At 43.8% G+C, this 25,101-nt stretch overlaps 1 protein-coding gene across 4 annotated transcripts in view; it reads right to left on the bottom strand.

The window, feature by feature from the left end:
* Positions 1–25,101, bottom strand: part of ppp1r13bb (protein phosphatase 1, regulatory subunit 13Bb) — a 217,742-nt gene that overhangs the window by 12,672 nt on the left and 179,969 nt on the right. The window contains exons 6-17 of one of the 4 annotated variants that reach the window (XM_060917689.1): positions 22,613–22,714; positions 18,135–18,309; positions 16,402–16,598; positions 15,993–16,157; positions 15,154–15,346; positions 11,177–11,323; positions 8,293–8,417; positions 4,537–5,035; positions 3,665–4,413; positions 2,874–3,011; positions 2,574–2,707; positions 2,111–2,277 (exon numbers count right to left, since the gene is read on the bottom strand). In XM_060917689.1, coding sequence (XP_060773672.1) covers positions 2,111–2,277; positions 2,574–2,707; positions 2,874–3,011; positions 3,665–4,413; positions 4,537–5,035; positions 8,293–8,417; positions 11,177–11,323; positions 15,154–15,346; positions 15,993–16,157; positions 16,402–16,598; positions 18,135–18,309; positions 22,613–22,714 — 2,791 coding nt within the window. The remainder of the gene's footprint in view (positions 1–2,110; positions 2,278–2,573; positions 2,708–2,873; positions 3,012–3,664; positions 4,414–4,536; positions 5,036–8,292; positions 8,418–11,176; positions 11,324–15,153; positions 15,347–15,992; positions 16,158–16,401; positions 16,599–18,134; positions 18,310–22,612; positions 22,715–25,101) is intronic. The other 3 variants (XM_060917690.1, XM_060917691.1, XM_060917692.1) reach the window with 3 other exon arrangements.

Genomic DNA, 25,101 nt, shown 5'->3' with positions numbered 1-25,101 from the left:
TTTTGAATTTATGTTTGAAAGTTTTAAGTGAAAGTTTACAAGTGAATTATCTGGAAAGTGATTGATTTTGATATTGAGGTTTTAAGTGAAAGATTACTAGTGAGTGGATTTTGGTCGGACTAAAATTTTGCAGAGTATATTTTGATAGTATGGTGGTATTTATAGTGCCATTTTAAAATTTTGTTTGAAAACTTTCAGTCAAAGTTTGCAAATGAGCAAATTCCTTTGATGCATTCCGATAGGATTTGGATAGGATTTCTAGTGCTTTTTAAAAATTCTGTTGGAAAGTGTTTAGTGAGAGAGATGCATTTTAGTAGTACTAAGACAGTGCAGTATTTATTTAATTGAGTTGTTACTATTTTGGTTCAAGCTTATTAAAATGTAATTTATATATGATATTATAGTTCTCTGTATTTTTACATGAGCTTACAGAAAGAAAACACGTTTGATGCAATCCAATAATACTTTCATTCACTGTGACTATTTTAAGAAATGATAAGCATTCTTCTAAAGCATCGCTTGTGTTATTTTCTGTGGGCCTCTGCATGTGTACAATATTCAGGCATGAGATTTCTCAGCTAAAAATCTGATTTAAGACTTCCCTTTCATTGTTATTATATTAAAATTCAAGACGAGTATTATTTCAGATTTTTCACACTGAGCTCTCTCATGCCTGATACATGAATCCCATAACCTATAGTAATTGATAGAACAATATCAACAATTCAAAAATTCTTTAATTGTATAAATTTCAAATGGTTTGCAATTAATTGGGATCCACTGTTTTTATCATTTAAACCGCGCATCATACCCTCGTCCAATTGAAAATGTCGTTCACGCACTTTTCTCCCCCATGAGAATTTTGAAAAGTTGGCAAGTATGTACTGTGTTATTGATACATTAACGTTATAGGCCCAGCAATTCAATATTTCCCTACATATTACGGCAATCACAGATTAATGAATTCCTGGGACCTTGGAGTATAGAACAGCAATTAAAACAAAATACTTGATACTAACGCTACGTTCACACTGCAAGACTTAATGCTCAATTCCGATTTTTTTGTGAAATCCGATTTTTTTGTGAGGTCGTTCACATTAACAAATATATGCGACTTGTATGTGATCCTCAGTATGAACGAAAAGCGACCTAAAAGTGTTCCGCATGCGCATTGCAGGATACGACGACGTCACACGCAGTGAGCATGGCCAGTGTTTACGGAAGTAAAACCGCCCGGTTGCGGTATGACCCATCCAATCTAGCTTGAATAGCTGCATCCCCCCAAATGGAAATCAGCTCCCTAACCTCTGCGTCCTTCCATTGAGAAGATTCAGAACCTTCACAGCCCGAAGCGTCCCTCGCATTGATGTCACGCGCAGGGGCGCAGATAAGTTTTTTGAACTGGGGGGGACAAAAAACTGGGGGGGACAAAGCTGCCAGCAAACCAACCCCAACCCCGATATGCCTGTCAAACTTGTTGTGGGTTACCATAGCAACCAAGCTCAAGCTCACAACCTGTGCAGTCTGCGCAGCTCAACCAACCGAATATCAGTCTTTGTTTTGTTTTATGTGAGTTGTTGCAACTATGTATACACTGCCGTGCACCTCAATAAACCGAATGGTAATTAGTCTTTTGATTTTTCCGTGAGGTTTGCCTTATGCAAAGAAAGACAGCATAGACGTTTTTTCCTCCCTATAAGTGGGGGGGGCCGAGCGAGGTGAATTTAAATCTGGGTGGGACGAGTCCCACCCACTATCTGCGCCCGTGATTATGTGCCATGTTGTCGTAACTTTTTTTGAGAGACCCGCCGCCTACTTCAGCGCAGAATAGTGACGTTTGTGGCTTGTTGATGACGTGTAAGTCGGATGAATGCGACCTGGCGGTTCAGACTGAAGTCGCATATGAAAAGAGCGGATAGGAATCGGAATTAGGACCACATATCCAAACGGCCTGGGTCGGATTTGAAAAAATCGGATCTGTGTCGTTCATATTGTCAATAAAAGATCGGATACAGGTCACATATGGGCGAAAAGATCGGATTTGAGTCACTTCAGCCTGCAGTGTGAACGTAGCCTAAGAGAGGGGGACTGAGGAGGTGAGGGCATTTACCATAGAGGAACTGTGAGCACTGAATATAACCCTCCTCCATCTCCTCACACTTGTCTGCTGCAGTTTCCACATCACTGATGGTAGTGGCAAAGATGGCAGCACCAGACTCTACCAGCAGCTTGCAGAGGTGAACGCTGTTGCAGGACGCGGCACAGTGCAGGGGCGTCCTGGTCACACATACATACATACATATGCATTACCTCTTTCCTGGGACAAAACTCAGATCTTCAAATGATATGAGAAGATAATAACTAATGTCTTAATAAATGACGAATTTAATTCACATGGCTCAGTACAGGGCAGTCATAACTTAGTCGTTTCTAGTCACCAAATGGTGGTAAATTCGAATCCTAGGCCTGTCAGGGTACCACTACTATGCCCTTTAATGAGGTCCTTAATCGTCATCTACTCAGATACGTGCTTGGATTCGATGTAGTATGTAAAAGCTCTAAAGTGAACTCACCAGCCATCACTATCTGCTGCATTGACATTAACTCCAAAGTCAAGCAGGAACTTGACAATGTGGTGGTGACCGGCGCACACTGCGTTGTGCAAGGGTGTGATGCCCTCGTCGTTCGGAGTGCTGGGGTTCTCCACCTGGCAACAATCCATCATAAGATTAACACTCAAGACTGAGCTGTCAAAAGAGAACGAGACTAATAATTAAGATGTGCACATCATTTATACACGTCCCAAACATCAGGCATGTCACAGCAAGTGGCACTGACGGCAAGATGTACTCCAGTGCCAGGGGAAAATGTACCTCATAGATGATCCTCTGCACCAGGTCAAATTCGCCCTCAAGTGAGGCATCCAACAGCAGGGCCAGTGGATTGAACTTCACCCTGAAGCCGTGGCCTGTCCTCTCCGAGTCAGGTTTCTTTAGGTTAGTGCGCTTCTCCTAAAGAGATTTCGGACAGACACCGACCAACATTAATTACACAAAAAGAAAGGCCAGGAGAATCTACAGTATGGTGCAGTCACCTGAGTTACACCTACAAAGTGCAGCTAAAGATGCTGTTGGACCAACCTAAGCCAAGCCTAGGTGGAGCTAAGATTGGGATTAGCTGTGTATGTCCATATGAAGACATGCAACAGCAGCAACTGAGAAGAGGCCACTTTTAATTAGGCAAAACTAGAGAGAGTTATCTATAGTTATGCACAACTAATATCTAACTCTTGACTAAATAACCTTATTGAAAGCAAGCAGAAATTCTACCCTATTAGTTTGACCAGCAAGTAGAGCTGAGTTCTGGATTTATTTGAATGAAATGTTAATAATTGTTAGAGAAACAGCTTTGGGACCAAAAGGTTGCTGGCTCGATTCCCTGGACCAGCAGGACTGGCTTATGCACCCTTGAGCAAGGCACCTAACCCCCAATCGCTCCGGCAAGAGTGGTGGCGTACCTTGTGTCTGATTAGCCAAAGAAAAACTGATGATGCAGATTATCAGTCCAGGCATTGAACCTGACCAACTGACTAATAATTCCTATTAAAATTCTAGTCATGTGATAAATTATGCTGACAATTTTTATTTTTTTTTGAGAAGCTCACCATAACTTGAGCGGATGGCGAGCTTCCTGCCTCCTGTGGCGAACTGGCTTCAGGTACAGGGCTAGGTAGAGTGGTCACAGGTTCTGCTGGGATGTTATTGTTGTCGTCTTCTGACGGCTCCAGTGCTGCTGGATCTGCTGTTTCACTGGCTGGTTGCTCTGGTTGGTTATCGTTGGCATCACTCTGGGGCAAGTCTTGTGAGGGCACTTCCTCTGTGCCTACAAGAGTCAAAGCTGGTGTTTCAGAAGATGCATTCCCATTATCTGCATCAGCCAGGGCCTCTCCCACTGTAGTTCCTGTGGGCTGGTAGAAGGGAGTAACTCCACTGCCTCCTCCCACTCCTCCAATTCCTCCTTCGATTCCACCAGCCAGAGTGTTAAAGCGCTGGTAGAGGAGCTTCTGGATGTTGGGCCCACTGGGCCCCTCAGGCTCTGTGATGGAGCTGCGCTTCTTGAGTGGCCGTGGTGCATTGGCCAGCTTCCTGCGCAAGGCCTCGAGCTCAGCGTCGCTCTGGAAACGCATGGGTGAGTGAACCATGGGTGTCAGCTTGGTGGGACTGAGGGGCCGAGGAATGTGGTCCACGCTGGGTGCAGGGGATTCTGAAAAACCAGCTGTCTGGCCTTCAATCTCCAGATCACCGTCTACCACATCACCTACAGTGCCTGGTAGCACAGGGAAAGACCCAGTGCCCGGGAACGGCAAGGGAGAGGTGGGAGTAGAGCTTGAGGGCAGGACTGGCTTTCCATACACTGCAGAGAAAGATTTAGAAAACTCCACATTATTACATACCCACAGTGAACATATCAGCACATAAATCATACCATCATGTCAAAATCTGCAAAATAGCTCAATAAACCACGTTTGTTTCCTACCTGCTTTGATGGTTGATTTGCCAAGAGGGTAATTCTTGGGCACTCCCTGCTGTAGGTACATGTGGTAAATGGAGCTTGAGTTCATAGTGGCTGGGCCTTTTCTAGGGGACTGTGGTCTGGAACCCCTGTCTGGGATAAAGGGGCGCACTGCCACAGCCAGAGGAGGATCAGACCTCTCTCCTGGGGGGAAAAGAGGAGAGCTGGGCTGGTAGGTAGGACTGGGAGGGACTGAGATGCGCTGCTGGATCTGTTGTGAAGAGGACCCAGCGGAAGAGCCACCACGTGGCCAGGTAGGTGGAGGTGGAGCATTGGGGTTTGGGGGGTTGTTTGAGTGGGTTGGGACAGGACAGAGTGGCACATCTTTACGCCTATCCAGGGAGCTGGTGGAGCCAGAATTGACGGACGAAAGTGGGTGGACTCTGGTGTGTGTGCCATATGGAGGAGGCTGGGGCTTACAGGGAGGAGGTGGAGCTGGGCCCAATTTACTCATGTCCTGAACCTAACACAACAGAAACAGGAAAATTATATTATCTTGACTGTCTTCTGTATATACACACTGTAGACAAAGAACAATCAAGAGTTGCGTTAAGAAGAGCAAATAAATAGTTCAGTATTTTTCAGCCTAATTACAACCTCACTTAGTTCATTTTTCTTTAGTAACTGCCTTATCCCGGTTCGGGTTGGGGTGGGTCTGGAGCATAGATAAGCCACCCTGTAAAAGACACCAGTTCATTGCAGCATACCCTGCACACATTCACACCTTCAGGCAATTTAGCATAATCCACCTACATGTTGATATGCACTCACACAAACATGGGGACATGCAAAACTCCATAGCAGCCAGAGTCACCCAACATCAGGATTGAACCAGGGACCTATGAGGAGTTGTGAGGTGGCAATGCTATCTACTGGACCACCATGCCACCACCTTATTAACTATTCAACCTAATAAACCTTGTCACTGAAAACAGAAGGTCCAAAGGGCAGTTGTTGGGGCATCAATAGAGCCATCCATCATCTGTAACTGCTTATCCTGTGCAGGGTCGCGGGCAAGCTGGAGCCTATCCCAGCTGACTATGGGCGAGAGGCGGGGTACACTCTGGACAAGTCGCCAGACCATCACAGGGCTGACACATAGAGACAGACAACCATTCACACTCACATTCACACCTACGGTCAATTTAGAGTCACCAGTTAACCTAACCTGCATGCCTTTGGACTGTGGGAGAAACAGGAGCACCCGGAGGAAACCCATGCAGACACAGGAAGAACATGCAAACTCCACACAGAAAGGCCCCCATCGGCCACTGGGCTTGAACCCAGAACCTTCTTACTTTGAGGTGACGGTGCTAACCACTACACCACTGTGCCATCTGCTTCAATAGATGTTGATGCAAAACACTTTAGAATAATAAATTTTTCAGATAATTTACCCAATTATCTGCGATAATTCACTCAAACCTCAATTTGTGGTTGTTTGTTACCAGCATAGATGGCATGGTGGTGCAGTGGTTACCACTGTTGCCTCACAACAAGAAGGTTCTGGGTTCAAACCTCATGGCTGACTGGGCCTTTCTGTGCCGAAAATATGCATGTTCTCGCCTGTGTGGGTTTCCTCAGTGTGTTCCAGTTTCCTCCTATGGTCCAAAGACATGTGGATTAGGTCAACTGGCTACTCTAAATTTGTGAATGGTTGTTCATCTCTGTGTTAGCTGTGATAGACTGGCAAAATGCCCAGGGTGTACCCCGCCTCTCGCTCAGGACTGGCTCCAGCCATATCGAAGGTGTTTGAGCGTCTTGTGTATGAGCAGGTGGAGGAGTATCTAGTCAGACAAAATCTGCTGTATGAGTTCCAGTCTGGCTTTCGAGCAGCATACTCTATTGAAACATGTCTTATTCATTTATTTGATTATATTCGACAGAACTTTGATGAAGGAAAGTACGTTGGCATGATTCTTCTTGATTTGCAGAAAGCCTCTGATACCATAAATCACAAAATACTACTATTAAAACTCTACACTGTATGGGCTTCAGAGGTACTGCTGTAAAATGGTTCACGTTGTATCTCACTGGAAGAACTCAAGTTTGTGATGTCGGGGGGGGGACCATATCAGAACTTCAGGATATTACATGTGGGGTGCCCCAAGGTTCTATTCTGGGCCCCCTATTTCTAGTTTATATCAATGATCTGCCAGCTGCAGTGAAATGTAAGCTTCTTTTATATGCTGATGACTCTGCATTACTGGTTCCTGGGAGTGATGTCAGTGAGATTGAGAATACTCTTGGTAGAGAGTTAGAGAGAGCAGTGTTCTCCACTTTTCAAAAATAAAAGGTGGTGGTGCAGGTTTGGGGGCCACTTATGCCGCTTTTCCACTACAAACGCGGCTGAGTCGGGCTGAGCCGTGCCGTGCTGAGTCGGGCTGAGCGGGGCTGTTGGAGTTGCATTTTGACTACAACCGCGCTGAACCGTGCTGGCGGGAAGTGGGTGGACACATTGGGTGGAGTTAGCGAAAGTGGGTGGACGTCAGGTGATGTCGTTAAGCAGCGCAAACAGTGACATCAGTGAGCTTTTAAGCGGTAGTCTCACGACCCGGATAGTAAACAATAAACATGGAGGACATGGAGTCGTTAGTGTTGCTGGTCTTGGTGCTGTGGCTTGTTGTCACCGACAACGCGGACAGATACTGGCAAGAGCGTATAGATGAGGCGAGGCGCATAAGGCTTCAGAAATTCTCGTAATTCGTAATTCTTCTCCTTCCGGGTTTGCGGTGTTTACAGATCCCAGCGCGCTCGCGGGGCGTGTGTGGGCATGTGAGGACACTCCTCCTCACCAATCAGTGCACAGGGGAGTGTCTGCTCACGCCCCCAGCCTCACTCGGCTCGCTTTGGCTCGCTTCAGCCCCACTCCAAAACGGTGTGAGTTTTAGGGGCTAAGCAGGGCTGAAGCGAGCTGAGTCGTGCTGGTTTTTGGTAGTCGAAACGCGAGCCGTATCGGGCTGAAGCGAGCTGAAGTGAGCTGAGAAAGGGTAGTGGAAAAGGGCCATTAGGGCCCCAACAGGGTCCAGGGGCGGAGCCCTGGTAGGGGGCCAGGGGGACAATGCTAAATCATTGTTAAAATCATTTTACAAAAAGCTAATACATTCTTACTGTACATATCTTTATTGTCAATGTGAGACTCATCAATCCAAAATAAAATCAAAGAAATTAAGTAAAACGCCGTTAGAACAAACTTGAACAGGCCCAAAAAAAAAAAATAATAATAATAATCATCTGTTTAACTTAAGTGCTTTATTGTTAGAGTGCAGGGGTTGCTGATTTTTAATTAAGTGCTAAATAGCCATGGATCTTAAACATTTATTGGTTTAACTGCCCTTAGACTTCTATTACAAAAGCAGTTTCAAGTAAATAGTTGCTTGAAATGTGTTTGTGTGTTTAGTCTATGTCTATTTCTTATCTAGAGTGTTTATACCGTTTATATTGTTTATTTCAGTTACTCTATTTTTATTTATTGCATTGCCTGTTTGCACCATGGGTCAGAGAGGACTGAAATTTCATCTGTGCTGTATGTCGAGCATGTATAGCATATTTGACAATAAAGTTAACTTGACTTCATTTTCAGTATAGGTGAATAGGGTTACGTTGTCCTCAGTGATAACTGCCAATAGGAGAGAATGGGATGGACGGAGATAAACCTGGAAGAAAAAAAAAGCCTAAATTGAAGGACAGACTCCGAAGGACTGACAGAGGAAGCCTAACCTTGTCTGATGGGGTGCCAGCAGGAGACGCTGTTTTGCTGGGAATGTCTCCTACTGATTCTTTCCAGTCTGCAGGTTTCAGAGATGTGCTGCCCTTGCTGAGGGTGGGCCACGCTGCATCGTTTGCTTTAAAGATAGAGAAAATCAGGATAAGAATAAATGAGACGTTTCATAAAATCTCATTACTTATTAGGGCTGCTGTTATTCTATGTCTCCATCAGTACATTTTGGTGTTAAATTAGTTACAAATGCAGGTGGAGATGCAAATTAATAGTATAGCTTTTCATAGTAGTATAGCTTACATGGCAGTGTATGTTAGAAAACAATCATAGTTTGAGAAAATAACTTCTCGGAAGTATTTCAAACGGTCACTTGACAGACCAACAATCTTTCCTGTCTGAGAAGAAATAAAAATACCACATGGATTAAAATGAATTAGAAACATCAAACAAGGGCTGATATCCAGACTTTATTAACAGGGTTTCTGCAGGCTTGAACAAGTTCAATTTAAGACTTTTTAAGACCAAAACAGGTTAAATTTAAGACTCATGCCGCACAAAAAAATAAAGAAAATTGGGAGAGCCTGAATTACTTTCAAAATAACAAAATTTATTATCATTCACCAATGAACTCATTACATCCCTAGGGTGCGCGCTTGCATTAATGAGGAACTAAGTTGCAGTGGAGCCAAAGACATCCCGCAAATCACTTGAGGATGAGGCATTCGATTCCGTACGGTTTGCGTGTTGTAACGTTACAGTTCGCACGGAGTTAGCTGATACACCGTCTCGAGATGTGCTTGGATCTGACAACGGTGAACAAAATTGCGTGATGGCATGCGATTGTTGCAGACTTTTATGGGCAGCCTGGTGCTTCTCCGCTTTCGCGTGCGATTCCAGTGCCTTTACACCCAGGGTGCCGAGTTTGAGTGTTCTTTTGCACAATGTGCAGTACGCCTCAAACGGATTGTTTTGGTACACGTTTTAACCAGTCTACGAAATCATTGCGTTCAAGCCAGCAGTCGTTAAACTTGCATTTGCCCATTTTGCTACAAACCGTGACAATCTCCCTCGCTTCTTTTAGGCTCTACTGTCCAAATGCGCGCGTCCCATGCCCTGTGCATCAACCGGGCTACACGCCGGATTCCACTGTGTCTCATTTGTAGTTTGCAGCGGAGCCTACTGATACTAAGTAGGCCTAGCCTATATGACTAATTATGAATATCACCAACGCATTTAACAAAAAAAGCAAATGGGGTAAATGGACGTAAGGATTTAAAGGAACAGTCCACCGTACTTCCATAATGAAATATGCTCTTACCTGAATTGAGACGAGCTGCTCCGTACCTCTCCGAGCTTTGCGCGACCTCCCAGTCAGTCAGACGCGCTGTCACTCCTGTTAGCAATGTAGCTAGGCTCAGTATGGCCAATGGTATTTTTTGGGGCTGTAGTTAGATGCAACCAAACTCTTCCGCGTTTTTCCTGTTTACATAGGTTTATATGACCAGCGATATGAAACAAGTTCAGTTACACAAATTGAAACGTAGCGATTTTCTATGCTATGGAAAGTCCGCACTATAATGACAGGCGTACTAACACCTTCTGCGCGCTTCGGCAGCACATTGATACGGAGCTCAGATATTAATGCGCTGTCGAAGCGCGCAGAAGGTGTTAGTACGCCTGTCATTATAGTGCGGACTTTCCATAGCATAGAAAATCGCTACGTTTCAATTTGTGTAACTGAACTTGTTTCATATCACTGGTCATATAAACCTATGTAAACAGGAAAAACGCGGAAGAGTTTGGTTGCATCTAACTACAGCCCCAAAAAATACCATTGGCCATGCTGAGCCTAGCTACATTGCTAACAGGAGTGACAGCGCGTCTGACTGACTGGGGGTCGCGCAAAGCTCGGAGAGGTACGGAGCAGCTCATCTCAATTCAGATAAGAGCATATTTCATTATGGAAATACGGTGGACTGTTCCTTTAAGACCTACAATGCAAAACAAGCTCGTATTTTAGACTTTTTAAGGCCTTAAATTAGGATTATCAAATTTTAGACTTTTTAAGACTCCGCGGAAACCCTGTATTAAGTATTAGTTTTCAATCTGTCTCCAAGGCATAAATATACTGCTGTCCAAATGCTCCTGAAGAATCTACAAGAACTTTAAATTGTATCTGATTTTTTTTTCTGCCATGTATTGTTTTATTATCTGTCGTTATTTGTTGATACTACTACATAAAATGAAACGAAAAGTTCAAAATCACAGATTTTGCAGTTCTAAAGCAAGTTTAATGGTTTACTGATCAGGGTGGTATAGAGGACACTGTGAACCTTATCAGCGTAGAGTTTCAGCCAAGCATGAACCACACCCAGCCATTTCAAAGTCACATTCATGGGCACATCCACAGCCACCCACAATCAATCACACACAGGATCAGCAGTGTACTTTATGGCAATCCAGTCACTGACGTCTGATTTCAATGCACAAAAAAGGAAGCACCTTTTCATGGAAAAACACCATCTCATGTTACTGCACTGGTAATAGTCACCGAACACATCAAGTAAAAATCCAGCCACTTGATGTGTTTGGCCTCTAACAGTGGGTGTCTAAACAGTTTACTATGTACAAAGAGCAGAGTAATTAATGGAAGGAGTGCTTTCCATTCTTGGTGCCAATATAGCAATTTTAAAATGTAACCGTAATGAAACCCTGATTATTAAAGTATTTATAAATTGTGCAACTGGTCCTTTTTGACTGTTTTACAGTTACACTGGTATAAATGAACATCACTACTCTGACACTGCGATGATCCTGTCCAGTACTCTGGATAAGGTTCAGAGGCCATCCCTCCAGCTCTCCATGAGCCACCTTCCCACTCACAAGAGACTCCATCTGACCCCTCTGTGGAGCAGGAGGTGCCAGAGACCCCGGGGCCTGGGCCAGACTCCGGAGGAGATGGTGTGAACGGGTCCACTATGATGTCTAAATCAGAGACCTTCCAAGGGCCAGGGGGCTTTCTCACGCCGTCTGATCAACCCCCCACCAACCACACACACACAGCACAGCACAGGTACAGGAAAGAGAGGAGAAAGACACACACATAGAAACATCAGGCACAAAGTAGAGATTACACAAGAAGTTACAGGAGAAGAGAAAGAAAGGAATTGAACAGTAACTGATGTGTGAAACGACACAGAGAACGGAGGCATGTGACGTCATAGTCTAAACGATGATGAACTCGGGTTAACAATAGTCAGAGGTGGACAAAGTACAGATCCCACTGGTCAAATGTTACTCCGATACAAGTGAAAGTTGTCCAGTCAAATTTTTACTTAAGTTAAAGTACTTGCTTTTAAAAATACTTAAGTATTAAAAGTACATTTTCTGTCACTGCATTCTTATATTATTGCCACAACGCTTACAAAACCTAATGCCTCTGAAGCAACCGACTGGATTTACTCGATTTACAAAATGAACGCATGCTGTGCCATCATGGTGGTTTAACGCTAAGCTAGCTAGTCAGTAGGGCTGTAACGATACACCCAACTCACGATTCGATTCGTATCGCGATTTTTGACCCACGATTCGATACGCCCACGATTTTTTTAAAATGTTTTTTTAAAGTAGTAAATTTGACTTATTAACATTTACTTACTTACATTAACTATTTAATAACAAATAATTCAGACCACTGCAGAGAATGAGTAATATGTATGCAAAAATGAACAAATGTATATCCAAAGATTGTTTTATTTCTCAAAATAATACTGTTGAGCCGGAAGCTCTGTTTTTTTCGGTTCTGAAAAAGTCATTTTTCCAAATCGTGTAAATCCGTTAAGATTTTTTTGGGGGGGGGGTGGCTCTCTCTCACTCTCATAGGGCCAATGATTTTCTGTGATCGCGGAAAACAGATGGAAATTACAGAATTTTTATGGTGAAACATTGCTCGCGTGTCAAAATGTAACTGCCGCAGAAGGCTTCCGCCCAAGCAGACATGCCTTCAGTGTTGCCAGATATTGCTAACGTTTTCCACCCCAAAATATGTTCAAAACCAGCCAAAAAGCACCTAAACCTGCCCAATCTGGCAACACTGCATGCCTTTCCGGTCAAGTGATTGTGATTGGCTTGTGGCACACCTAGCCAGCCAATGAGCTGCTTGTTTACAGATTCGCTCCCCGCGTCGCACCCAGAATGGCGACCGCTTAAAAGAAATGAATGCTCTGCCAGTGGCGAGTGTGGACGTTGCGTGACTCGCAGAAGATTGTCGCAGGTCGGCGAAAAAACGACTTACTAATAGATATAAAAAAATAGAAGTAATTTAAGTAAGTTTAAAATGTAATTTAAATAAAAAGTAAAGTATTCATAAATTGAAGTTTGGAAGCGCCTCTGTTTTTGGGCTGAGGAGAAGTTTGAAAGGGTGTACCGCGATTCTGCCTTCTTGTATTGCGATACGGATCGTGGCTCTGCATATCGCGATTTCGATTTCGATACGCATATCGTTACAGCCCTACTAGTCAGTGAAGCTCCACCTGACATGCGAGCAAACTCTTCTTAAACTCGAAATCATATTGGGTAGCTAACGTTACTAGAAAAGAAAGATTTCGACATTCTGTTTATTTGGCAAGATTATGCTAAAACATATTTCTGAAAGGACTTCAGATACGTTAACGTTATTCATGTTAGCGTAACTCCGTTTTTACGTGCTAACTAACAGTGTCCGAGTTAACTAGCTATGTGTTAACGTTAGCCGTGGACAAGGCTACGGCAACTTGGTGGGCAAATCCACAGAAAGTCATTTGACTAACCAGACTGCATAGCTATTGCAATGTTCTCGCTAGTTCTAAAAGCACAGACAACTTCACTGCAAACTTTCTCTTGGAATAAAACGTTTATATCCCTCAGTATGCTTCCGCAGGTTGGACATTGAGTTTTTGTAGGCTGTGCATGTTCATGTAAATGTTCGTTTTAGGCAAACATTTAAAACGAAACGAATCTTTAATCCTTTGAGAAAACTGAAACATGGGTTCTAGGTATGGCCATGGGTGCGTGCTAGCCTGGGCCCGCCCATCCTAAGCGTGACGCAACACGAGGGCCTGTTGCGAGCTTAGTCTGGCCAGGCAAGCTATCTCCAGCTCTTCCAAGCTCCCGAAAAATCGGGAACCAATCAACTTTGAGCATCTCCAACGGCCCTGGGTAGAGGCGTGTTCAAGGCAGTGACGTAGTAGAACTGCGACCGGAAGCCATAGATTGTTTACAGAATCTATGCCGGAAGCGCTTCATTCACGCTTCCGCATCTATTACGCATAGATGCTGTATTGAAAGCATTCAACGGGAAGTTCTCATTGAAAACGGAGCAAAGAGCAGCCCTGGAGGTATTTATTGAAAGGAAGGACGTTTTCGCCTTGCTCCCGACCGGCTTCGGTAAGAGTTTAATCTACCAGTTAGCCCCGTCGCGTCGCATACGTCAGAGGAAAGAGTGATGTGATTGGTTTAAGCTTCGTCACAGCCTTTTCTGGCTTCGACCAGTAGCAAACCGAGGCATTTCAGGGAGGAGGGTCAACCACGGGCTCTGGGAAACGGTTGGGCTTAATATCTTGGCCAGACCAATAGCTCGGAGAGCTTTGAAGTCGCGTTAGCCAGGCTAGGTGCGTGCATTCTCCAGAAGAACCACCTCCTTCCATTCTACCATCAACTGATTGTGTTTGAATAACGCTGCTGAGAAATCACTGAACTTGATTTTATACAGTCTATGGACGTGACGTGACCCTAGTGATTACTGATCGGCTGTCTCGGTGTCACCTGCGAAAAAAACCAATCACGTTTTAGAAAAGAAAAGGAAAAAAAGCATCCAGTTTCTCAGCTGCTTCATAGTAACGAGGACCTTGACAGAAATGTAGTGGAGTGAAAAGTACGATATTTGTCTTTCAAATGTAGTGAAGTTAAGGCCTCTGCATGCTCTTGCGACAAGGCTTTCGCAGACAGCTTTTCGCAGACAGTTGTAATTTATTGTTGAGCGGGGAGTAATAGGCGTGTGCGATGTTATTCACCGCCACAACGCAAGGGGGCGCGAAGTCGCTAGGAGTAGTTGGTGGGTGTGGTTATTGGAGTGTTTATCCTCCGGTTACTTATAATGACTAGAACTTTTTTTTTTTAAATAATGACTAGAACTGGAGTCGTATAGATGTACGTACTTCCTCAATCAACCGCTCTTCATGCTGATCCATCTTCGCTCGTGTTTTTAAAAATGCCGGTCGTGAAAACAAAACAAACCGGGAAAGTAGGGAAGCGGAAGTGCGTGTACAGCGGATGTAGAGTGGACCAATCAGAGCCCTCTTGTCTGCGGCGGTCACAATTTTTGGGAGGTGCGCGCAGAGCGTCTGTGAAGGTGGGGGGGCTACGCAGACACTGTCTGCGACGCTATCTGCGAGGACTGGGTTGTCAGCATAAATTGGCCTTTAGTCATAAGTTTCCAAAAAAAATAATACTCAAGTAAAGTACAGATACTCAAAAAGTGTACTTAAGTACAGTACTCAAGTAAATGTACTTCGTTACTGTCCACCTCTGACAATAGTATAGTAATAAAGGTTTACTGACTCAACTATATCATCTACAAAGGGACATGGCTTGCTTAGGATACCTAATCTGAATAGCTGGGGTTTAATGACCAGCACGAGCCAAACGTCGGCAATGCACAATATCTGTCTTAATGGAATTACTTCCATTTCAAGCTAAAACAAAACTTATGAGGACAGGTCTAAAATGGCAGGAAAAACAGAAATTGTGTGTTAAGATACAAAGAAACAGCCCCAAATAAGTCTCAGCTCAAGGTGGTAGAACAAAGTTATGTAATGACTGACCTGATTTAGATCGAGCATGGCTGGCTGGCGTGTTTGTGCCCAGTGTTTGAGGTTTAAGAGGATCTGGTGGAACCATGTAACTGGTCTCTGGGCGTGTTGGCACCGGGAGCTGGATATAGGGCCCTACTGCTGCCACACGACCTGTAGTGCCTGCAGTTGGCTGGGGTGAAGGTGGTCCATTTGCATGGTTCAGCTGTAGAGAATCACAGGCAAAATAAAGAGAAGTTAAGGAAGAATAGGGGACTGGGATATGGGGTCTCAAATCTCTTATATTAGCATATCCAAAAATCACATTGGCAACAATGCATTTATGACCTTCTGGGTTGTTGTCTCATCTCATCTCATTATCTCTAGCCGCTTTATCCTGTTCTACAGGGTCGCGGGCGAGCTGGAGCCTATCCCAGCTGACTACGGGCGAAAGGCGGGGTACACCCTGGACAAGTCGCCAGGTCATCACAGGGCTGACACACACAGTAGACACAGACAACCATTCACACTCACATTCACACCTACGGTCAATTTAGAGTCACCAGTTAACCTAACCTGCATGTCTTTGGACTGTGGGGGAAACCGGAGCACCCGGAGGAAACCCACGCGGACATGGTGAGAACATGCAAACTCCGCACAGAAAGGCCCTCGCCGGCCACGGGGCTCGAACCCGGACCTTCTTGCTGTGAGGCGACAGCGCTAACCACTACACCACCGTGCCGCCCTCTGTTTTTTTTTTTTTTTTCATTCAGAGTTCCAGCTGTGTCCAAACTCTGCACATGTGTCATAGAGGTTTAGTTTTTGTGCATGTTTACAGTATGTCTGTGTGTGGGGTGAACTCCTAGCCTTACAGGCAAGTTCTCTTTTTGACGTGCCTCAGCTTTTTTCTTATAGAGACGTTCGCGAAGTTCGCTGATGCGCTTGTCCATCAGCGTCACCTCCATGTTGCGCTTGTTCAGTAGCTCCTTCTGCTGCTGCAGCTTACTGTTCTGCTCTTGGTTCAGCTTGTTACGGATCTGACATATATACACACACACACAATAAAATAATTTCTGTTAACAAACAGTTACAACCACGACAAATACTGATAGTTGGCAGAGGAAGACATTACAGACTCAATTCTTGAATGATCAATTAATTACTACTTCATATCAGTCACATTAAAGAAGGACTTGATTTGAAAAGCTATCCTCAGTTTTATGATATTGTAATTTTGACGTTGGCCTGTATAGTTCACATGCGTGTATGTCTTGTGCAGACCTGCAGCTCTTGGTACAGCTTGCGGAGCTCCAGTGCAGCAGTGCCGGTTACATGACCCCCGAGGCCCTGCAGGCCATTGAGTCTGCCTCTGCGCAACTCCTCCAGCTGCTGACTCAGCTGGTCGACCCTGAGCACAGCTGCTTGGAGCTCTGCCTGCTTCTCCTGGAACAGTCCGCTGATGTGCTCGATCTCTGCAGCTAATAAGATGAAACACTAAACAATATCAATACCCATACAAACAAACAAACTCGGCTCTGCACTCAATCTCAACAGCGAATAACTCCATGCAAATATAAAACAGGCTTATGTGCCAAGAAGGATATTCTATTTTGTACTAGTTGCTAGGTTACAGAATTCAGGGTCCAAAAATTAAGCAGCAAAGACAAGGCAACTCGTATGCCCTTCACAAGACCTTCCTAAAGACTGTCATATGTGATTCGTGATGAAGATTATTGAATTAACCGACTGATTAAATAAAATCAGTTGAACTAATGGACACTTAGCTGAAAGAGGGAGTCGGGAGAAATAATTCAGCTGCTTGAAAGATCCGACTATGATATTTTCTGATCAATAATCATCAGCTAGGTAAACTGCAGTAAATCTGCGACAATGCTAAACTATACCGGTATATCCATATTTGTATCATTCCTTGTGCTCGCACATTCTTCTACTGCGCACTCTGCCTTGGTCTCAGCAGTGAGGACAGCCTTGTGTGTGAATTTCAAACCTGTGCTATATGAGACATCATGGAACGATGGATTCTAAAAAAAAAAAAAAAGTGTAATGCACATTCATATGGGTGACATATTACAGGAAAACCTGGTGGCACTTTTATGTTATTTGGGTCATTTTGCTGACATGCTTTGTTCCACTTGTCCCTGATTATACTAGTCTGGCTAACGCAACTTCAAAGCTCTGCGAGCATTTGGTCTGGCAAAGATATTAAGCCCAACCGTTTCCCAAAGCGCGTGGTTGACCCGCCTCCCTGAAATGCCTCAGTTTGCTACTGGTTGAAGCCAGAAAAGGCTGTGACGAAGCTTAAACCAATCACATCACTCTTTCCTCTGACGTATGTGACGCGACGGAAACCTGCTTGAGTAACAGGAAGAAGATAAATACCTCCAGGGCTGCTCTTTGCTCCGTTTTCAATGAGAACTTCCCGTTGAATGCGTTCAATACAGCATCTACCGCTGTGTCAAAGGCTTGCCGCTGCTCCATGTTCGTAATGTTCCTAGTGAATGAAGCGCTTCTGGCATAGATTCTGTAAACAATCTATGGCTTCCGGTCGCAGTTCTACTACGTCACTGCCTTGAACACGCCTCTACCCAGGGCCGTTAGAGATGCTCAAAGTTGATTGGCTCCCGATTTTTCGGGAGCTTGGAAGAGCTGGAGATAGCTTGCCTTGCCAGACTAAGTTCGCAACAGGCCCCCGTGTTGCGTCACACTTAGGATGGGCGGGCCCAGGCTATGGTTATACTGCCTTCTTAGGAATATTTCCGATACTCCTATTCTACATATTGTAATAAACGTGTGTTTCAGAGCACAATTTATCACACGAATAAATGTTTTTAAAATGTATAATCCCAAAACTGATTTTCAAATCATACTATGTGCTGCTTTCCTGGGAGGGGAAAAAAACAAAAAAACACACTTTTGATGCAAACAGGCCTGAAGGTGAAGTCTGTTTTAGATACCTTCTTCATCAATTTGTCATCCACACTTAAAATACATACACAGGTTGCCATTGATGACCTTGCTGTAGTCAACTTGGCCCCTCATGGCACGGATCTTTTTGAGTTTTGCCTCCTGGCTTTCCACTCGTTCTTTCAGCCTCTGCAGCTTCTCTGTTTCAGACACGGCCTGTTGCTGCCTCCGCTCCTGCTGCTTCAGATACCGCAAGCGTTGCTCCTACACAAAAAGACACACAGTGTGGGAGACTGAGACAAAACAAAAAGCTATCGATCAGCTCGTCATTTAAAGAGACACTAAGCCATCATTTCACACTGCATGCATGACTGTTAATTCGTGCGGTTCAATGCTTGAATCTTATTGGCCAGAAGACGTGCATTATTTTCATATAACAGCACAGATAATTCGGCTGTTACGAATGACTGGTTAATATCCGTGCATTCATTCTAATATGTAACCGTTTCTATAGAAACAGTTCAGACACGGGCACTTGTACAGCAGACGCTCCAAATAATCTAAGACGAATAATAAATGGACTGAAAAACGGGTTGTTGTTTCGCAAAGAAATTTTTTTTTTAGAGTCATTGAAGTGGTGAAGCTGTAAGTGCTCCAAGTCTCGGTTACACTTTCCCATTTTCTGCATTTTCACGATAGGGCAATTCCACGGGTAGCTGACGCAACATTCAGAGGGTTTAAAATTAAACTGTGTGGCTATTATAGAAAGAGCAAACTCAAACAAATGTATGATGACTTCAGGCCCAAAGGCCATCTTGGACAACACAGAGTTTTTCCCAGATATGAATAATTTATTTAGTGGCATGCAGATAACACTGGTAACTGACGCAACTTGGAGAATTCGACAACTGTGAACACACAAGTGCAAACGCCAATTTCTGTGAAACTTGTTGCAATTTTATTAACGTTTTTTCCAACTTTGCTTTTAACATGCCATAGTATACAATGAAAGAAATAAACTATGAAAAATGTTTAGAACTGAAAGTTGAGATCATGGAATGTACAGTAACTGACCTAACATTCTTGATAACTGACGCAACACTTTCAAAATTTACATATGATCTGACGTACAGAGAGAGATGAAATGTGGTAATTTTCTCTTTCTTAGTCATAATATCAATCAATCAATCAACCAATCAGTGAACAAAGCTACTTGTTAGATCTAAAAGGCCCCAAAGTTGTGATAATTACTCAATGGAATAAATGTTTTCATGGAAATGTAGGTCCATTGGATATAAAACACAGTTTAACTTACTTGGTGAGGACTTTTGACAGCAGTTTGAGTGCTTCTTTGTGTCTGTTAGTTTTGGGTTTAAAGTATATGCTTGGATCTGCCAATTTCAAAATGGCCCCCAGTCATACGACATGAGTTCAGCACAAAAATATTGACTACAGTGAATGAACCAATCATTACTAATAATAACCAAATCAAATTGAACCCCATCTCATCTCATTATCTGTAGCCGCTTTATCCTGTTCTACAGGGTCGCAGGCAAGCTGGAGCCTATCCCAGCTGACTACGGGCGAAAGGCGGGGTACACCCTGGACAAGTCGCCAGGTCATCACAGGGCTGACACATAGACACAGACAACCATTCACACTCACATTCACACCTACGCTCAATTTAGAGTCACCAGTTAACCTAACCTGCATGTCTTTGGACTGTGGGGGAAACCGGAGCACCCGGAGGAAACCCACGCGGACACGGGGAGAACATGCAAACTCCACACAGAAAGGCCCTCGCCGTCCACGGGGCTCGAACCCGGACCTTCTTGCTGTGAGGCGACAGCGCTAACCACTACACCACCGTGCCGCCCCAAATTGAACACCATATATACAAAATTAATTTTCACCCCTTGGGTTGACCATTTCGTGGAATTGCCCTATAGAATGACAGGCTGTGTGTGTGTGTATATATATATGAGTGATTCCACGCTTATGGGTACTGAAATGGGGACATGAACTTATTTTTAAAAATTCACCTAAAACCATTTCTTTTTTTACCATCAGGTCACAAAACATGTAATCTTTAATGAATGATATGTTAAAAGATAACTTTAATTTTCTGAGATGTAATAAAAACATATTTATATGCCAAAGTCAGAACGTAACAGAAGTGTTGTGGACATATATATTCTCAATTTTAACAATGTAGAATTACTTTTTGAAACATAGGAAGGTGACGTTTTAGCAAATATAATTAATAAACATGTGTAGTAGAATAAACATACACATTCTTTCAATAAGATTAACATGGTATATAGCTAGATTGTAATTAATTTGTAACAGACGCGAGATGGACAATCGTAACAGAAGTAATGTAACAGACATCATTTTGGAACTCATAGGCTTGACTTTGGCATATAAATATGTTTTTATTACATCTCAGAAAATTAAAGTTATCTTTTAACATATCATTCATTAAAGATTACATGTTTTGTGACCTGATGGTAAAAAAAGAAATGGTTTTAGGTGAATAAGTTCATGTCCCCATTTCAGTACCCATAAGCATGGAATCACTCATATATGTGTGCAGTGATGGGAATAACGGCGTTAGAAATAACGGCGTTACTAACGGCGTTACTTTTTTTAGTAACGAGTAATCTAACTAATTACTTTTTACATCGTTATAACGCCGTTCCCGTTACTTACAATAAAATACTATGCGTTACTTTATTAAAGCTGTTCTCATCTGGCACGCTGCTCGTTCAGCCTTTCTTTACTCTGCTTTAGTGTGGGGCGGGGAGACACGAGACAACGGCACAGTAAGCCAATCAGAGTAGATTTGGACAACAGACGTAGGTAGGCCACGCCTACTGCACTACTGCGCGCTCTTTCAATCGGAAGACCCAGCGATGGCGAGCGGTCAGCCCTGCACTGCGCTTTCACATTGGAAATACAGCCATTACTTTTCATTACTTGAAATAAAAGGCAAGAGTGTTTACGTGCAGTGCACATTATGTCGAGGAACAAAGCGTTTGTCCTCGTCAGTGGCCAGTAATTAGTAACATAATTTTAATAACTACAAAAATATATTACATTTGATATATGTCTTATCTCACATTGTCCCACAAACATATTAATATAGTGTAGATAACATTACTAATTGGTTCTGTTAAGTGTCCATTTCAGTCATTAAACACATTTAACATTCACTTTTATTATGATTACACTAATTGAATTTGATTTTTTTTGAGGGGGAACAAAATGTAACGGGATAATTACTTTCCCTGGTAATTAGTTACTTTTATCACAAAGTAACTCCGTTACTAACTTAGTTACTTTTTGGGAAAAGTAACTAGTAACTATAACTAATTACTTTTTGAAAGTAACGTGCCCAACACTGTATGTGTGTGTGCGTGTGTGTGTGGAGAGAGAGAGATAGATAGATATCAGATCGAGCGAGAAACAGAGGCTGGTGACGAATGATGGTTTATCACCATGATAAAAGTGAGAACAGGAACTAACTTTTCTCCGTGACATTCCTCACCATTAAGTCTAACTATAAACTGTTACAATGCATTCAGTAATAAATTCAATGATGTCATTACTGCCTGCTTGTGACTTGTGCCACATTACAGATAAAACACAGGCAGTGGTCGCCCTTAATGACTGCCAGCACACTGTCTTCAGAGCTCTTCTATCAACAGACTACATTCAGAGTTTTATTATCCCTCTCTGGAAGCCAGCCGCTCTCGGTCTGCAGCTGCTTCAACGACAGATCGGAAACCGACTCCGTTTTTACCTTCCGACAGATTCGGCTAGGACTGAACCGAGTGTCACTCTTTAAGCAGCACTGGATTCCACACTAATGTCTTTGCTCTGAATGAGAAAACAAGATCCTTCGAAGCTATTTGGCTTGAGCTAGTGAGAAATGCCTGCTGCTGCGTCGAAGACATTACTGACCGCGTTTGCTACATTGCTGGCACTGTGTGGTCTTGGACTGGTCTCCTGCGCTAGTCTGCAGTTTTTGCCACGAAACATCACCGCAGCAGTAAACAGCGATGAGCTCATCACCTCTGCACTCGCTGCTGTCAACAACCACTAAGAGGGGTAATGAAATCCTACAGATGAGCTCACACATTTAAAACACATTCTCCATACAAAAGCCTTCATCTATTCAAGCTCCACCTGAAGCAGACAATTACCATCTTGAGTAGACACTTCATAAACTGCAAATTATCGCACGGAAAGCCGTCAAACATTCCCTTATATAACAGCATGCGTTATTGGTGAAAGCTTCCCTACACACGTCGAGTAAAGAAGAAGCAGATCGACTTCAGCCAAAGTGAATACGTTCACCTGGAACCTTCTCGTATATCTTATTGCTATTCTTACTCATCGCCTGAAATCTTAACATTTCAATCCTGAACATCACATCGTTTCGACATAAAAATGATTCAAACAGCACTGAATACAACACACGGCATCCACCACCACGGAGTTACGCCTGAGCTCTGTATTGAAGTGGACTACCCACAGTGCCTGTCAAAGAAGAGAGGGTTACCTTAGCGACCAGGACCTGCTGTTGGGCCTCGATCTGCTGCTGCTGCCGTGTAGCCATCTCCTGCAACTCGGTGAGAGTGAGCTCCACGCGAGGGTTCGCCACCTGCAGAGAGGGAGGGACAAGGGGCAGAGACAGATAGGGGCGGTGGAACAGGACAGGTCAGTTAGCAGGACATTGTCAAGAAACCAAAACAATTAAGTAGACGAGTAGTATGTTCTATTCACAGGAGCCTGGACAGCCCCACTTCCCGACCACAAGCAACAACAGCCAACCCTGTGATCAGAAACGCTTTGTTTAGACATATCACTAAAAAGGACGGTGAAGAGAAAAAAGGAAGGGGTGGTGGTGCTGGGAAGAAAGAGACTGAATTGGAGACTAAGCAGAGTGAGAGGGAGGGACAAACGGGAAGAGCGCTCAGAGTAGTGGTGCTCAGTGTAATGAGAACAGGGTGTGAAGTGACCTGTGGCTGTGTAAACGTGAAGGGCCACGGCGTTTCTTTAATAATCCGACTCTTTCGACTCATCAGTTAATTACTTCATGCTTCAGGCAAAGCGAACATCTCTATGGGTCTGTTATGTACCAGTTTGACTCTCTTGGTGTAAACCCTCAGCTAAAATCATAGGCACAGTGTTAATGCTAGTTTAGACATTCTCTGTACTGAGCTCATCTGGGAGAGAAATGGACCGGTTTTCATCTGAGAGACAGTAAACTAGTCTGGGTGAGAGGTCTCCGTGATCCGTCATCTGGAATTCTGACCGATAAGAACGAGGCGTCCATCACGCTGCCTGCCGCCATGGCAGCAGAACAGCACGGCCATGCGGTAAAGATACAAAACAAAACAAAAATCCATCCCTTCATTATCTGTAGCCGCTTTATCCTGTTCTACAGGGTCGCAGGCAAGCTGGAGCCTATCCCAGCTGAGTACGGGCGAAAGGCGGGGTACACCCTGGACAAGTCGCCAGGTCATCACAGGGCTGACACATATGGCCCTTTTCCACTACGCTTTTTCAGCTCACTTCAGCCCAACACGGCTCGCGTTTCGACTATCTCAAAACAGCACGACTCGGCTCGCTTCAGCCCTGCTTAGCACCCAAAACTCGCACGGTTTTGGAGTGGGACTGAAGCGAGCCAAACCGAGCCGAGTGAGGCTGGGGGCGTGAGCAGACACTCCCCTGTGCACTGATTGGTGAGGAGGAGTGTCCTCACATGCAGCGCTCGAAACTAACGGTGTCCCGATGTCCCGGGGACCATAAAAAATGTCATCGGGACACAAAATTATCATATCTGGGACAATCCCGGGACAATGGAAAAAAATAGATCTAGAAAAAAAGTTCTACATTAATATTATTTACAAAGCCGTAACATACGTAGACATTCACCTAATTTGTTAAATTTTAAAACGTTAACAGCGAAAAATACATAGTAGCTACACTTTCGATGCACCTGCATCCGTAGGCTACAGAGCAGCGCATTCTGTTCTAGAATCTTCGGCCGGAGTCCGCATTATATGGACTTGGAATGGAATTGCTACCGCACACGCTGCGCCGACTCTTGCCAGAACAAAAATGCTTAAGTGGTTGAAGCGGACCGACCGCGGGGAAGAAACTGAAAGCCCAGACATAACGTCTCCGGGACCTTCAGGATCCAAAGTGTCATCGCCTGGTCTGCAGGCAACGCTAGCAACTGAATGAACTTAATGAACACTGTTAGACACGTTATAGAATACAACAGGAATGATGTGGATGATATTGACGGAAGATACCGTTCAACAGAATAAGTGAGTTTTCTTGGTGTCTTTCTAGTTCAGAAAGTTTAGTCAGTCAGCAGCACAACTAGGCTCGGACCTGCTGCCACTATGCTGATGTTGCTAACATTCGCACCCACGTTTCGGCAGCGAAAGTTCATAAAATGGATAACGGAAAGTTCATAAAAATGGATAACGGAAAGTTCATAAAAATGGATAACGGAAAGTTCATAAAAATGGATAACGGAAAGTTCATAAAAATGGATAACGGTAATGGATAACGGAAAGTTCATAAAAATGGATAACGGAAAGTTCATAAAAATGGATAACGGAAAGTTCATAAAAATGGATAACGGTAATGGATAACGGAAAGTTCATAAAAATGGATAACGGTCTCATCTCATTATCTGTAGCCGCTTTATCCTGTTCTACAGGGTTGCAGGCAAGCTGGAGCCTATCCCAGCTGACTACGGGCGAAAGGCGGGGTTCACCCTGGACAAGTCGCCAGGTCATCACAGGGCTATGGATAACGGTAATGGTGAAAATTATAAGTTGGCCTTATAAGTGCCCACAGATATTCAAGGTATAAGTAGATGAAATGAACATAAAAGGGGTCTTATTTTCAACTAAAGTGTACTGCAGATGTAGGGAGTTGAAACATTTTCTGAATGAGCTAGTTGGCCCCTTTAAATAAACGGGTATCTATTCATACAGTGAGATCGCCAAAGTTTAATAAACTGAAAAT

The sequence above is a fragment of the Neoarius graeffei genome, chromosome 3 (genome assembly GCF_027579695.1).
Source record: "Neoarius graeffei isolate fNeoGra1 chromosome 3, fNeoGra1.pri, whole genome shotgun sequence".
NCBI classification, from domain to species: Eukaryota; Metazoa; Chordata; class Actinopteri; order Siluriformes; family Ariidae; genus Neoarius; species Neoarius graeffei.
The sequence above is the reverse complement of the archived record's forward strand: the minus strand, read 5'-3'. Positions and strand labels throughout refer to the sequence as shown.